The 15,678-nt window shown below is 33.6% G+C and overlaps 1 protein-coding gene across 1 annotated transcript in view; it reads left to right on the top strand.

Moving 5' to 3' along the window:
- LOC133328396 (ras-related protein Rab-26) overlaps positions 1-15,139 on the top strand; it is a 111,545-nt gene extending 96,406 nt beyond the window's left edge. Inside the window, exons 3-6 of the mRNA XM_061536966.1 lie at positions 6,479-6,587; positions 11,971-12,081; positions 12,306-12,450; positions 15,011-15,139. Of these exons, the coding sequence (XP_061392950.1) occupies positions 6,479-6,587; positions 11,971-12,081; positions 12,306-12,450; positions 15,011-15,122 (477 nt within the window). The 3' untranslated portion in view covers positions 15,123-15,139. The remainder of the gene's footprint in view (positions 1-6,478; positions 6,588-11,970; positions 12,082-12,305; positions 12,451-15,010) is intronic.
- The last annotated feature ends 539 nt before the right edge of the window (positions 15,140-15,678 follow it).

The following is a 15,678-nucleotide window of genomic DNA, read 5'->3' as shown; positions in this document are numbered from 1 at the left end:
TAAAGAAAGTACAGGTCGCCTTTTTGATTCGAATTGGATGAAATTTTGCATAGCGTACTGAATTAAGTCAAGATCGATATGTGTTAAATTTCATGAAAATCGGTTTAGATTTAAATATAGTTCCCATATATATTTTCGTCCGATTTTAGGTAAATAGGGTACCAAAGTCCCTATATATCCTTCGATTTGCACGAAATTTTGCATAGCGTAATGAATCAAGTCAAGATCGATGAGTGTTAAATTTGATGAAAATCGGTTTAGATTTAGATATAGCTCCCATATATATTTTCGTCCGATTTAAGGTAAATAGTGTACCAATGTCCGTATATATCCTTCGATTTGCACGAAATTTGGCTTAGCGTACTGAATTAAGTATAGAACTATGTGTGTTTAATTTCGTGAAAATCGGTTTAGATTTATATATAGCTCCCATATATATTTTCATTCGATTTAAGGTAAATAGTGCACGAAAGTCGAAATTTGACTTAGTGTACTAAATTGAGTCCGGAATGACCAATAGTGAGTTTCGGGAAAATCGGTTCAGATTTAGATATAGCTCCCATATATATTTTCATCCGATTTAAGGTAAATAGTGCACCAATGTCCCTATATATCATTTGATTTGCACGAAATTTTGCATAGCGTACTGAATTAAATCTAGATCGATGTGTGTTAAATTTCATGAAAATCGGTTCAGATATAGATATAGCTCCCATATATATTTTCGTCCGATTTTAGGTAAATAGTGCACCAAAGTCCCTATATATCCCTCGATTTGCACAAAATTTGACACAGCCTACTTAATTAAGTCTAGAACGATGTGCTTTAAATTTCATGAAAATCGGTTCAGATTTAGATATAGCTCCCATATATATTTTCGTCCGATTTAAGGTAAATAGTGCACGAAATTCCCTATATATCCTTCGATTTCACAAATTTTGGCTTACAGTACTAAATTGAGTCCGGAATGATGAATAGTGAGTTTCGGAAAAATCGATTCAAATTTAGATATAGCTCCCATATATATCTTCGACCGATTTTATGTAATGGGTGCACGAAAGTCCCTATATATCCTTCGATTTGCACGAAATTTGACACAGCCTACTGAATTAAGTCTAAAACGATGTGTGTTAAATTTCATGAAAACCGGTTCAGATTTAGATATAGCTCCCATTATATTTTGGTCCGATTTTAGGTAAATAGTGCACCAATGTCCCTATATATCTTTAGATATGCATTCGATTTGCACGAAATTTAGCTTAGCGTACTAAATTGAATCCGGAATGATGAATATTGAGTTTCGGGAAAATCGGTTCAGATTTAGATATAGCTCCCATATATATATTTTCCTCCGATTTTAGGTAAATAGTGCACGAAAGTCCCTATATATCATTCAAGTTGCACGAAATTTTGCATAGCGTACTGAATTAAGTCTAGATCGATGTGTGGTAAATTTCATAAAAATCGGTTCAGATTTAGATATAGCTCCCATATATATTTTCGTCCGATTTTAGGTAAATAGGGCACAAAAGTTCCTATATATCCTTCGATTTGCACGAAATTTTGCATAGCGTATTGAATTATGTCTAGATCGGCGTGTGTTGAATTTCATGAAAATCGGTTCAGATGTCGATATAGCTCCTATATATATTTTCGTCCAATTTTAGGTAAATAGTGCACCAAAGTCTCAATATATCGTTCGATTTGCACGAAAATTTGCATAGCGTACTGAATTAAGTTTAGATCGATGTGTGTTAAAATCGGTTTAGATTTAGATATAGCTGCCGTATATATTTTCGTCCGATTTTAGGTAAATAGTGCACCAAAGTCCCTATGTATCCCTTGATTTGCACGAAATTTGACACAGCGTACTGAATTAAGTATAGAACGATGTGTGCTTAATTTCGTGAAAATCGGTTCAGATTTAGATATAGCTCCCATATATTTCCGATTTAAGGTAAATAGTGCACCAGTGACGTTATTGCATTTTTTTGAAATTGGTACATATGCTATAGCTTCCATATATATTTCGAACGGGTGTCTGAATAACGTGTATCAAATTTATTATAAAACGTTTTCGATAAATTTGTCCCATGGTACGCAGACGACTGTAAATCTGCCCGAATGAAATTTAATTCAGGATAAATGGCAGAAAGACATGAATATGTTCCTTTGAGAAAACCTTGATATGCACTTGTAAGGATACATATGTAGAATATACCCATATATATCATATAATCGGTCCAGTCCGACTTTACTACTTTCCTTAATGGTTTTGTACCGAAAACAATATTTTTAAAAAATTTACACATGATTGTGGTTCATGTAAATCATTTTAAAAGAAAATCCACATAACTTTGTTTTAATTTCCGTTCTGATCTTTAAGAATTTTCAATTTTCCAAATCATGGTAAGGCCAATAGTTTGACAACAATCAGTTGATTTTTTTTTCTCAACGTTACATCAATACCAATATTATTGTACATGGGTGTGTATGTGTCCTTACAATTTCCTTTACATGACAGTTGACATTACACACTGAACTCACTGATGATGGTATAGTTTTTTTTTTTTTTTTGTTCCTTTTATTATAAAATATCTATAGAGTGATTTACTTTCTGACATTATGGACATAGCATTCCACGAAACATATCCCTCCAAAAGGGGAAAATTCATGCGAGACTGTCAGTCTTTCAGATTTATGTATTGTAACTTTAAGCCGATAAAGAGGATTAAACTAGATCATACTTTTCGTTATTAAATTTGTTCACAATATGCAAAACTAGTTAGGAGGTTTCACTTGTGTGTACCATAAATCCTTTGAATACTTTTTTTTTTGCTCTCTATTTAGGGAGTACAAAGGACGTTATGGCCAACCACATCATAATCTTCTCCATCCTAGCCAACAGCATCTATATTATCAATATCAGTCAGTAATAACGGAATCGTTGTCATCAGTAAATATGTAACATTTCCTTTCATGTATAACGGGGCTAACAGAAGGGGTGTTAAGGGGGATTAATAATTTTTTTTTAAAGTATATTAGCGTGGACTCAAATAAACGCACCGTTCTTTATTTTAGAAAGTGTTGTATCAAGATAAATATTTTTTAAGGACCTCAATAAAGGGAGGATTTGTTACAAATATTTTTTCAAGGACTAGCTATGTGGATTTTTAAAAATATTTATTACAGGACCAGTTATAGGCGAGGATTTTATAAAATTTGTTATTCAGGAAAATAATTAAAAATATTTATTCAAACACAAACATTTAAGGACCTTAAAGAGGCTATAACTTTTTAAAAAAAATTTTCCAAGGACCTCAAATGAGTGCAGATTTTAAAATTTTTTTCGAGACCTACAAATGGTTGGGAATTTTTAAACTTTTTTTCAAGGATTTAAAATAGGCTTAGATATTTTAACAGTAGTAGATTTTTAGGCTTGGATTTGTTTAAATATTTTTTCCAACTGCACCAAATTTACTCATAAACCAGTGAGCGGAGTAGTACAGTCGGACGAGGCAGGCCATACGATGCCCCACACAACTACCACTTAACTCTAACTTTATGCGGATTTGTATTCCGTGCCTGTGCAATATTTTGTGGTAGTTCCTTACACTGTTCCTTACATATTTTCGAAATTTTTCTAATATTCAGTATTGTCCTTCTAATTTATTCGCCCTGGGATGTTTTGTGATGTTTGGCTTATAATAATAGTGGCCTATAGATCGACTCGAAAAAAGAAAACACAAAAAATTAAGTTTTCGGTCCACTTCATCCCAAAATTATTATCTGATCATCACCAAAAGTTATGGGCGTAATCCTTGACCATAACTGGAAACTCATGGAACATTTCAAAACGTTCAGCGCTCCGCCCTCCAGTGAAATAATATGTAAATAAGGAAGCACATGGAAATACTTAAGTGTAACTCCAACATCCGAATACATAGGCCAATATAATTGGTATCAATTTAAAGGCCAATCACTCCTCTCGGGTCTATGTCCTTCAGAAGTAAATATATACGCTATAGAATACAAATTTTGTAATTTTTCCCACAATAGTCAGTGTCTATTTGGTCCGTTAAATATTGACCGATGTATATCAAAACATTCATGCTTATTCTCTGGCCCGATCCCCTTCTGCATGTAAACATGTTCAATGTTTGGGTCATAATTGATATACTATCAATTTCTCGGATATATGTCCTTCAGGATCAAGTATATACGCCCCAGAATAAAAATTTTGTAATTTTTCACACAAAAGTCAGAGTCCATTTGACCCGATAAATATTGACCGATCTTTATCAAAACAGCCATGCTTATTCTTTGGCCCGATCCCCTTCTCCATGCAAAATTTCACGATGTTCGGACCATAACTGCGGCCTCTGGAGCGCCCAGAAAAACCGACAAAAATTTAGTGTTTATTTACCAAAAACAATAGGGGTCTTCATTGGTCAGAACCCATCCAACATGCAAAATTTCGTAAAAAATGGTCCATAACTGTGGCCTGTATCGTGTTTCCAAATTATAATGACCAGACGGACAGACACACATGTCTAGATCGACTCAGCTAGTCGAGATATGACGATCGGTATACTTGAAGGTGGGTCTATGACCAATATTTCGCGGCGTTACAAACTCTTGGGCTGCACAAAGCTATAATACCCTGACAACATAGTTGTGTAGGGTATAACATATGAATAATTCAGCCTATTCGATTTCTATACCCTACACAACTATGTTGTCAGGGTATTATAGATTCGTGCAGCCCCAAGAGTTTGCAACGCCGCGAAATATTAATCCTATACCCACCGATCATCATATCTTGACTAGCTGATCGTCATATCTTGACTAGCTGAGTCTATCTTGACATGTGTGTCCGTTCGTCCCTCTGTCCATTATAATTTGTAAACACGATACAGGATGGGTTCTGAATAATGAAGACCCCTATTGTTTTTGGTAAAGATATGTTAATATTCAGGGGATGAAATGGACTATATACTTAATTTTTGTCGGTTTTTCTGGTCGCTCCAGAGGCCGCAATTATGGCCCAAAAATCGCGATTTTTTACATGGAGAAGGGTAATGGGCCAAAGAATAAGCATGCCTTTTTTTATAAAGATCGATCATTATTTAGCGAGTCAAAAGGACTATGACTATCCAAGAGGAGTGGCTGACCTTTAAATTTATATCAATTATATTGTCGTATGTACTCGGATGCGGGAGTTACACTTAAATATTTACAGGTGCTTACGTATTCAGATATTATTTAGTAACCCTTTACCACACTAGAGGGCGAAAATATATCGCTGATGGCTTTGAAATGTTCCATGAGGTCCCAGTTATGGTCAAGGCTAATGTCTATAATCGAGTCGATATATAGGCCACAATTATAAGACGTACATCACTACACAACCCACGGGGAATGGAAAATGGACATGTACCGAAAATTAGAACTATTTGGAAAATATGTCAGTGTAAGGAAGAGCTGTTGATCTCTAATCATGCAAGAGGGTGCAAATATCGCGAAATAGTGCTCAAGCTCAGAATATAGAAACACAGAAAGTTAGATTTTCGTGGAAGTTGTGTAGGGTATCATATGTTCGGCCCCGTCCGACTATACTGCTCCACTCACTGGTTTTATTTCATTTTTCTAACCAAATTTTTTTTCCAATCGAATAATTTTGTAATATTGAAAATCATTAGAAAATCATTAGAGTTTACAACAAATATGCGTGTCCTACGACCCTAATATCTCTATGACGACACATTGGCATGCCTTTCTATCAATATCATATCATTTTTATTAAAAAAAACCCTTTACACATACCCACATACATTTGTGTGTTTGTATCAACATTCCGGTAGAAAAAAAAGAACTACACCGGCAGACAAACAGTTCAGCTGTCTGTCTCCATCTCATTGGTGGATAGACAGGCGAGCAGACCTGTCCATCTGTGTGTGGCAAGTATAACAAGTTTACAACCAACATATCTACTACCTATATTGTGTAAATGTCATATCTACTATATTTATATAAATGTCAATATGTGTGTAGATTGAAAATAAAAGAACATACTTCTTTTTTTTCGTTGACACAGTCACCAGCAAAACGTTTCTGCTATCTATGAAATCTGTTGATGTTCGTTCTAGTTTCAGTCCTGTATATCCTGTGTGTTCGTGTTTCTGTGTGTTCATGTTTTGTCAGTGTTTAAAATAATATTTTTTTCATCGCCAACTTAAATATTCAATATTTTGTTAAATAAACTCAACTGGTATTAAATATAAATACGTGTTCTGTGTAAATAAATATTTTAGTTGTAAGCTTTTAAATTAAATAAATATTTTGTTAAATATTTTCCGGAAAGATTTCATTTATTTTTACGACAGAGTTACAAGTAAACATTTGTTGTTGTTTTTTTAATTTAATTTCCACTAATTTAAAATAAAAAAAAAATATTTTTTATCTCTCTTTACTTTAGAATAAAGTGGTGGTTGTGGATGGAACCCGAGTGAAATTGCAAATTTGGGATACCGCCGGTCAGGAACGTTTTCGCAGTGTCACTCATGCTTATTACCGAGATGCTCATGGTAAGTAGCTTTGGAATGCCCACAAGCGGGGACTTTGAACAAATATTTTTTCCCGAGAGAACTATAAAATCATGAACTATTTAAAATATGAATTTTTTTTTAAATATTTTTTTCAAAAACAACCTGATACAGGCCTGGATTTTTTAAAAAATATTTTTTCAAAAACCTGATATAGGCGTGGATTTTTTAAAAATATTTTTTTAAAAACCTGATATAGGCTTGGATTTTTTAAAAAATATTTTTTCAAAAACCTGATATAGACGTGGATTTTTTAAAAAATATTTTTTCAAAAACCTGATATAGGCGTGGATTTTTTAAAAAATATTTTTTCAAAAACCTGATATAGATTTTTTAAAAATTTTTTTAAACCTGTGGATTTTTTAAAAAATATTTTTTCAAAAACCTGATATAGGCGTGGATTTTTTAAAAAATATTTTTTCAAAAACCTGATATAGGCGTGGATTTTTTAAAAAATATTTTTTCAAAAACCTGATATAGGCGTGGATTTTTTAAAAAATAATTAATTTAATTTAAACAAGGATTGGTATTTTTTTATTGATTTTTTTCTAAGACTGATACATCCACAGATTTTTTTTTGTAATATTTTGCCAGGATTATTAGAACTACATATTTTTATAAGTAGTAGATCCACAAACTTTTTTAATTGTCGATTTGAGACCCAACATATTTCGTAAGAATATTTTACAGAGACAATTTTTTTTTATTTTTTTTAACAAAGCGAAGTTTAGCTGACCAACGACATAAACTGCATTAATTTCCTGGAGCCTCATTCGAGGTTAACAAGGCATTTACAAACAATACCACACCTGTGGTACTGTTGTGTGTTGTCACATCGCGACAAATGCACACAACGACTTTGTTGGTGTTGCTAGTGTACAGCAACAAACCAAACAGTTTAACCGTGCCTGCGTCTACAACTTCAGTAGTGTTGGCGGTTTATTTGGGATACCATTTGTATTTTGTTTTTGCAAAATAGTCAGTCAGCAATAGCTTCTGGGGAGAATATCCCAACAAAAAACTAAGGGAACTGATGAGGATCAGTGGCGTGATCCGAAACTATAGTCTTCCCTGCCTTACCCCTCGGCAAACAATGCCATACATTCCCCACTGATAATTGTTTTTTATAAAAACAACAAACTGGGATTCAGCCTGACTATTTTGCAAAAACAAAATACAAATGGTATCCCAAATAAACCGCCAACACTACTGAAGTTGTCCGATTTTATGTGAATGATGCACTGAACTCCCAATATTTGTCCAATTGGGACAACATTTTGCACAGAGTACTGAATTAGGTCCAGACTGATGTATGCGAAGTTTTGTTAAAATCGGTTCAGATTTAGATATAGCTCCCATATATAGTTTCTTCTAATTTTTGTGAATTATACACCAAATTCCCAGTATTTGTCCGATTGGGACAAAAAATTGCACAGAGTACTGAATTAGGTCCAGACTGTTGTTTTCGAAGTTTTGTTAAAATCGGTTCAGATTTAGAAGTGGTGAAGGGTATCATATAGTCGGCCCCGTCCGACTTTGGATCTTTCCTAACTGGTTTTTTTTAAATATTTTTTTGAAGAACATGATAAAGGCGTGGATTACCATTTATAGCTTTGTGCAGCCCCAAAAATTTGTAACGCCGCGAAATATTGCTCCTAGACCCATCTTTAAGTATACCGATCGTCATATCTCAACTAGCTGAGTCGATCTAGACATGTGTGTCCGTCCGTCTGCCCATTATAATTTGTAAACACTATACATGCTACGGTTATGGACCAATCTTCACGAAATTTTGCATGAAGGATGGGTTGTGGTTATGAAGACCCCTATTGTTTTTGATAAAGATCGGTTAATATTTAGGGAATGAAATGGATCAAATACTTAATTTTTGTCCGATTTTCTGGTCGCTCTAGAGGCCGCAATTATGGTCCAGACATCGCGAATTTTTACATGGAGAAGGGGATCGCGCCAAAGAATAAGCATGTCTGTTTTGATAAAGATCTGTCAATATTTAGCGTGTCAAATGAACACTGTCTTTTGTGTGAAAAATGACAAAATTTGTATTCTATGGCGTATATATTGACTCCTGAAAAAAACATAGAAGTTGATAGTATATCCAATGGGAGATAGTATATCCTTTAAATTGATACCAATTATATTGTCGTATGTACTCGGATATGGGAGTTACGCTTAAATATTTACAGGTGCTTACGTATTCAGATATAATTTAGTTAATCATTATCACACTGGAGGGCGCTGATCTCTTTGAAATTTTCCAAGAGGTTGCAGTTATGGTCAAGGACAACGCCTATAATTTTCGGTGATGATCACATAAAAACTTTGTGATGATTTGGACCGAAAACTGCATTTTTTGTTTTTTTTTCGAGTCGACCTATAGGCCACAATTGAAAGCCGAATATCACAACACAAACCACGGTGAAGGGTATATCGATATTTTATTAGCAAGGCTGCAATGAATTTTGGGAATACTCGGAAATTATGTCAGTGTAAAGAAGAAATACTGTTGATCTCTAATCGGCCAAGAGGGTGCAAATATCACGAAATGTTGCCCAGGCTCGAAATAAATATCCGCAGAAAGTAAGAGTTCTGTGGTAGTTGTCCCTGTATACCAAGAGACAATCAGGGTAGTTTCTGACTTCCACGAGTCGGCCTGATGGCCCCATGTTGTCTAGGGCTACAAAAATTTGCAGAGGGGTTGAGGAACACCTAAATAAGATCCCAATAAAAAATAAATAAAAAAGCTTAACCCATTCGAAAGCTATAACGACTTTATTATGATTGTTTTAGATAGATTATCATTTAAGCATGGATTTAAATATATATGTATATGTATATATAATTTTGAGTTCCAGCATCTAGATCAGATCCCTATAGACTAATTTCAAACAAAAAACCTCACGATAGTCCAGTTTTTTAATGAGTTACAGAGCTATCTTTAGTTGGGTACAAATGTACCACGGTTATTGATCTACGTAGGTAATAACTTTAAAAATTTTTAAAAATTATGTATGGAAAATATTTATATTTTTTTTTTGTGAATTTTTATGTGTGAAAATACCTCAAGAATGATTCCTCAAATTTTGATCCAAATATCTCCATTATTAAAAATTGTACAGCATTTTTATTCAAAAAAGGTACAAATGTACCCGGTTATTGACCGTAGGGTTAAGGAAGAAGGGCTGTTGACCTCTAATCGTGCAACAGGTTGTAGATATCATGAAATATTGCCCAGGGTTGGAATAAACATCCGCAGAAAGTTACAGTTCTGTGGTAGTTGTGTAGGGTATCGTATGGTCGGCCCCGTCCGAATATACTGCTCCTCTCACTGGTTTATTTATTTATTTATTTATTTCTTCAAGGACTATTAGTTCCTGGATATTCTTATACCCTTCACCACACTGTGATAAAGGGTATTATGTCTTTGTGTATATGTTTGTAACAGCCAAAAGAAATCGAGATAGAACCATAATTCCTTTAGAGAATATGCATAGAATCACTTTCTGAGTCAATTTATGCATGTCCGTCCGTTCCTCTGTCCATGTTAAATTGTAAACAAAGGACAGGTCGCATTTATGATCCGAATTGGATGAAATTTGGCACAGCTTATTTGTTTGGGCCAATGACGAACCCTATTGAGATTGGGAAAAAATCGGTTCAGATTTAGATATAGCTTTCATATATACTTTCGTCCGATTATCAGTAAATGGTGCATCAAAGCACCAAAATATGACCGATTACCACAAAATTTTGCACAACGTCCTACTGTATGGAAAGTTTCACTGAAATCGGTTCAGATTTAGATATAGCTCCCATATATAGTTTCGTCCGATTTTCAGTAAATGGTGCACAATAGCTCTAAAATATGTCCGATTTGCACAAAATTTTGCACAACGTACTGAATTTAGTATAACCTACTGCGTGGAAAGTTTGAAATGGGTTCAGATTTAGATATAGCTCCCATATATAGTTTCGTCCAATTTTCAGTAAATGGTGCACCAAAGCCCCATAAAATGGCTGATTGGCTCGTAATTTTGTACAATTTACTGAAGTTATTATAACATAACGTGTGTCAATTTATATATATATATATATATATATATATGGGCAATATTGCCAATTTTTTAATATTCCATTTTCAAAAAATCAGCTTTTTTGTTTTTGTGGCACATCAATGATTTTTGGTACACATATAGAGAAAAATGTTCTGACTCCGAAACCGTTCGAGATCAAATTTTTGGTTGATGCGCGCAAAAGTTATCGAGGTTTTAATTTCGGGCATAAGAAAAAAATCTTAAAATTACGCCGTTTATTATATTGACCAAAAACGTTGATATATATCTTCCTCCGTAAAATAGGAATATGAATATATTATAATAATCGCGATAAAGTTGCACATCTTCGCGAAATATGAGAAAAATAAAAAAGATATAGCAGATTACATCAATATTTTCATTATATTAATGACATACACACACCTAAAAATTAATTTAAAAATATCTACATAATCTAAACACCATGATGAATCAAATGATATCAAAATCACACAAGTCCATGTAAAATTAAAAAAACACTCAAAATCGAGCTTCAAAATGTCAGCATCATTCAAAGATAGATACAGTTAAAATTTTGAAAAATGATACATAAGGGGCGTTGTCCCCATTTTGTTGGCTTCTAGTTTTATTTTGACACGAAGACCGTGCAATGAGTGGCTTAGTCACAAATCGATATAGAACATAAAAAAACTGATTCGCCTCAACCTGTTTTTACACATTTTTTTACATTAAAGTAGACACAGCTTCCACCAAAATAAAGTTTGGAGGCCAATATCATGAGCAGTTTGCAACGACAGACCAATTAACCCAAAACTATTCACTTTTTTTCATATACTTAAGTAATTCCCGAGTTATAAAGGGGTGAACCTCCGCTTCAGCTATGTTAAAAAATTGGCAATATTGCCCATATATATATATATATATTTTTTTTTTTTATATATATATATATATATATATTTGACCGACTTCATGTTAATGGAGCTCCAAACAAACAATGGGTATCCGATTGAGATTTGCTTTAACTCGATTTACATAATTTTGTCAATATGAAAAATTTAGCATAGGTTGCAGAATGACATGTGTATGATTGATTTAAGTCGGTTCACAGTTAGATAAAGATCACACATGATGAAGGGTATCATATAGTCGACTCCGTCCGACTTTACTACTTTCCTTACTGGTTTACATTTTTTTCAAAGACTATTAAACTGCAGTTTCATTTTTAAATTTTCAACCCGTCTTCTTTAAAAATGTATTATCATAATTTTAACTTTGTTTTCTATTCATTGCAGCTTTACTGCTACTCTACGATGTTACCAATAAAACAACCTATGACAACATCAGAGCCTGGCTATGTGAAATACGAGATTGTGCCCAAGAAGATGTGGTTATTGTACTGATTGGTAAGTATGGCTAACAACTAACCACACGTGTAACAATTTGTTACCCATTTAGAAAGACAAAAACACCAACAACAACAAATTTGCATATGAAACAGACGAGAACAAACCAAAACTTCAATAATGTCATTAAATTGAACTAATTTTGGTTCTTTTGTTCTTACTTTCTCCCCACAACCTTTCTTCGTTACCCTCCCCTATCCAAAAAATTCAATTTCAAACTCTAGGCAACAAGGCTGATTGCAGCAGCAGTGATCGACAAGTGAAGCGTGAAGATGGTGAACGTTTGGCACGTGAACACAATGTACCCTTTATGGAGACATCGGCCAAAACGGGTTTGAATGTGGAATTGGCATTTCAAACTGTTGCCAGGTTTGTAACTTAAAATTGAATGAACAAACAAAAAAAGAAACTGAAAGTGTTAAGTTTTGACAAACTTGTAGACAAAAGTTTTAAAGAAACATTTTTGTTTCACTGAAGACAATTAAGGAAAGGAAATTAAATTAAATAATTTTGGGGTGGACAGATGCTTGAATATGAAATATTTTAGGTTTGCTTATTTTGTGGTTTGAAATGGTGACAAGTGTTGAATTTAATTATAAAGTTTTTTATTTATTTATTTTATTTATTTATTTATTTTTTTTTTTTTTTGGCAGTTAAAGAGCAATCAGTACGGCAAGTAGCCGAATCATAAGATTTAGTTTTAATTCAATTAAAAGTTTGATTGATATAATTGAAAGCCTTGCCTACAAATTAGGCTAATATATTGTTGTTTTGAAATACTATTCAGGCACTATTAGAGCACCAGGACTTTTTAAATATTTTTTTTTACGAATTTAAAAAAATATGTTTTAATTTTTTTTAATCCTTATTAGCATTTTTTAAAGAATATTTGTCTCAGGGCTTCCATTGACATTTGTTGTTTATACCGTTCTGGTATTAGGTCTTTGTGCATATGTTTGTAACAGGCAAAAGGAATCGATATAGACCCATGGTTTATTTTGAGAATATACATGGAATCACTTTCTGAGTAGATTTACGCATGTCCGTCCGTTCGTCTGTCTGTCTGTTCGTCCATGTATTTTTGTTAACAAAGTATAGGTCGCATTTGTGATCCATGAAATTTTGTGATTGGATGAAATTTGGCACAGTTCACTTATTTGGCCCAAGGACGAATCCTATTGAAATTGGAGAAAATAGAAAAAATAGTTTCGTCCGATTTTATGTAAATGATGCACCAAACTCCCAATATTTGTCCGATTGGGACAAAATTTTGTACAGCGCACTGAATCAGGTCCACACTTATGTGTACGAAATTTTGTTGGAATCGGTTTAGATTTAGATATAGCTCCCATATATATAGTTTCGTCCGATTTTATGTTAACGATGCACCAAACTCCCAATATTTGTCCGATTGGGACAAAATTTTGTACAGCGCACTGAATCAGGTCCATATTTATGTGTACGAAATTTTGTTGGAATCGGTTCAGATTTAGATATAGCTCCCATATATAGTTTCGTCCGATTTTATGTAAATGGAGCACCAAACTCCCAATATTTTTTTGATTGGAACAAAATTTTGTACAGCGCACTGAATCAGGTCCATACTTATGTATGCGAAATTTTGTTGGAATCGGTTCAGATTTAGATATAGCTCCCATATATATAGTTTCGTCCGATTTTATGTAAATGGAGCACCATACTGCCAATATTGGTCCGATTGAGACAACATTTTGCACAGAGTACAGAATTACAGAATCGGTTCCCAATATTTGCACAGAGTACTGAATAAGGTCCAGATGAATGTCTGCGAAGTTTTGTTAAAATCGGTTCATATTTCGATATAGATCACATATATAGTTTCATCCGATTTTATGTGAATGATGCACCAAACTCCCAATATTTGTCCGATTGGGACAAAATTTTGCACAGAGTACAGAATTAGGTCCAGACTTATGTCTGCGAAATTTTGTTAAAATCGGTTCATATTTCGATATAGATCACATATATAGTTGCATCCGATTTTATGTGAATGATGCACCAAACTCCCAATATTTTTCCGATTTCCGAGGAAAAAAATGATGTGTGATAAGGTGTGTTGAAATCGGTTCAGATGTTGATATGGGTTTTATATATATATTTTCGTTCGATTTTATGTAAATGTTGTACCGAAGGGCCTATGTTTGTTCGATTTACACGAAATTTGGCAGAGGGTATTAAATTGAATTTAGAGTGATAACAAAAAACAAACAATGTTTATATATTTGTTTGTATATATAGCTTATTCTTTGGCCCGATCCCCTTCTCCATGAATTCTTCTCCAAAAATTCGCGGTGTTTGGGCCATAATTGCGGCCTCTGGAGCGACCAGAAAAACCGACAAAAATAAAGTTTTTGGTCCATTTCATCCCCTAAATATCGATTATTTTCTACAACAATAGGGGTCTTCATTGGCCAGAACCCATCCTACATGCAAAATTTCGTGAAGATTGGTCCATAACTGTGGCCTGTATCGTGTTTACAAATTATAATGGACAGACGGAAGGACGGATGGACACACATGTCTAAATCGACTCAGCTAGTCGAGATATGACGATCGGTATACTTAAAGGTGGGTCTAGGACCAATATTTCGCGGAATTACAAACTTATGGGACTGCACAAAGCCATAATACCCTGACAACATAGTTGTGTAGGGTATAAAAAACAACCGAATAAAAAGCCAGTGAGCGGAACGACCATTTGTTTTTCAACGACCATTATATGCGTTAAATTTTTTTAACATTTTTTAAAGACCATGAGCTTAGAATTTAAAAAAATATATTTTTTTCAAAGGCTTAGATTTTATAAAAATAATTAGTGGCGAGGATTAAAAAACACATTTCTATTTCTCTAACAAATTTTATTTCTATTTTTTCTTCCACACTCTTCTAGACAACTAAAAAGTCGTGGCTACGACCAAGGCGATGCGGGAAAATTCAATGTACACGATTTTGTTCGAGATAATACCAAGGCAAAAAGTATATGCGCTCAGTGTACTTTTTAAACGATTCCATGGAATTTGAAGCAGTAAATAGAACAAAAATTCACACATGCAGCAGCAGCAACAAACTCCCCGAAAAAAAATCTAATCTGTGCTAAGGTTTCCTAAACAACAAGAACAACAACAACCAAAAATAGACAACAACAAAAATAACCAACATGAAAATGAAATGAAATAATGAAGATGAAACCTAAAATCCAAAACCAAACAAACAAACAAAAAATATACACCCACCCCTCTAGAACTGAATCCGATACCAAACTCAATGTTGTGGAACTTTTTGTAAATTTAAACCAAAATATTGCAATTTTTGGCTTTAGTTTAAAATGTAAAAAAAATATTTGTTTTTTGTTATAGCCTGAAGGTAAAAAAAAATCTCCCAACCAGATGTTTGCCTTTTTCGTCTTCTCATTAGATATTATATTTTATTCTGTTTCTGTAGATGATAAAAAACATTTTAATTTTATTCTGTTTTTTACCTGAGGCACATGCCTCCGACAAAAGGATTTTTTTGTTTCTTGCCAAAACTCATACTGTTGTTTAATAAATTAATTTTTTT

Source organism: Musca vetustissima, unplaced genomic scaffold (assembly GCF_032173495.1).
Source record: "Musca vetustissima isolate MV318-11 ecotype Yass unplaced genomic scaffold, APGP_CSIRO_Mvet_v1 utg10125, whole genome shotgun sequence".
Taxonomy (NCBI): Eukaryota; Metazoa; Arthropoda; class Insecta; order Diptera; family Muscidae; genus Musca; species Musca vetustissima.
Note: the sequence above shows the minus strand (reverse complement) of the source record. Positions and strands in the feature narration are given on the sequence as shown.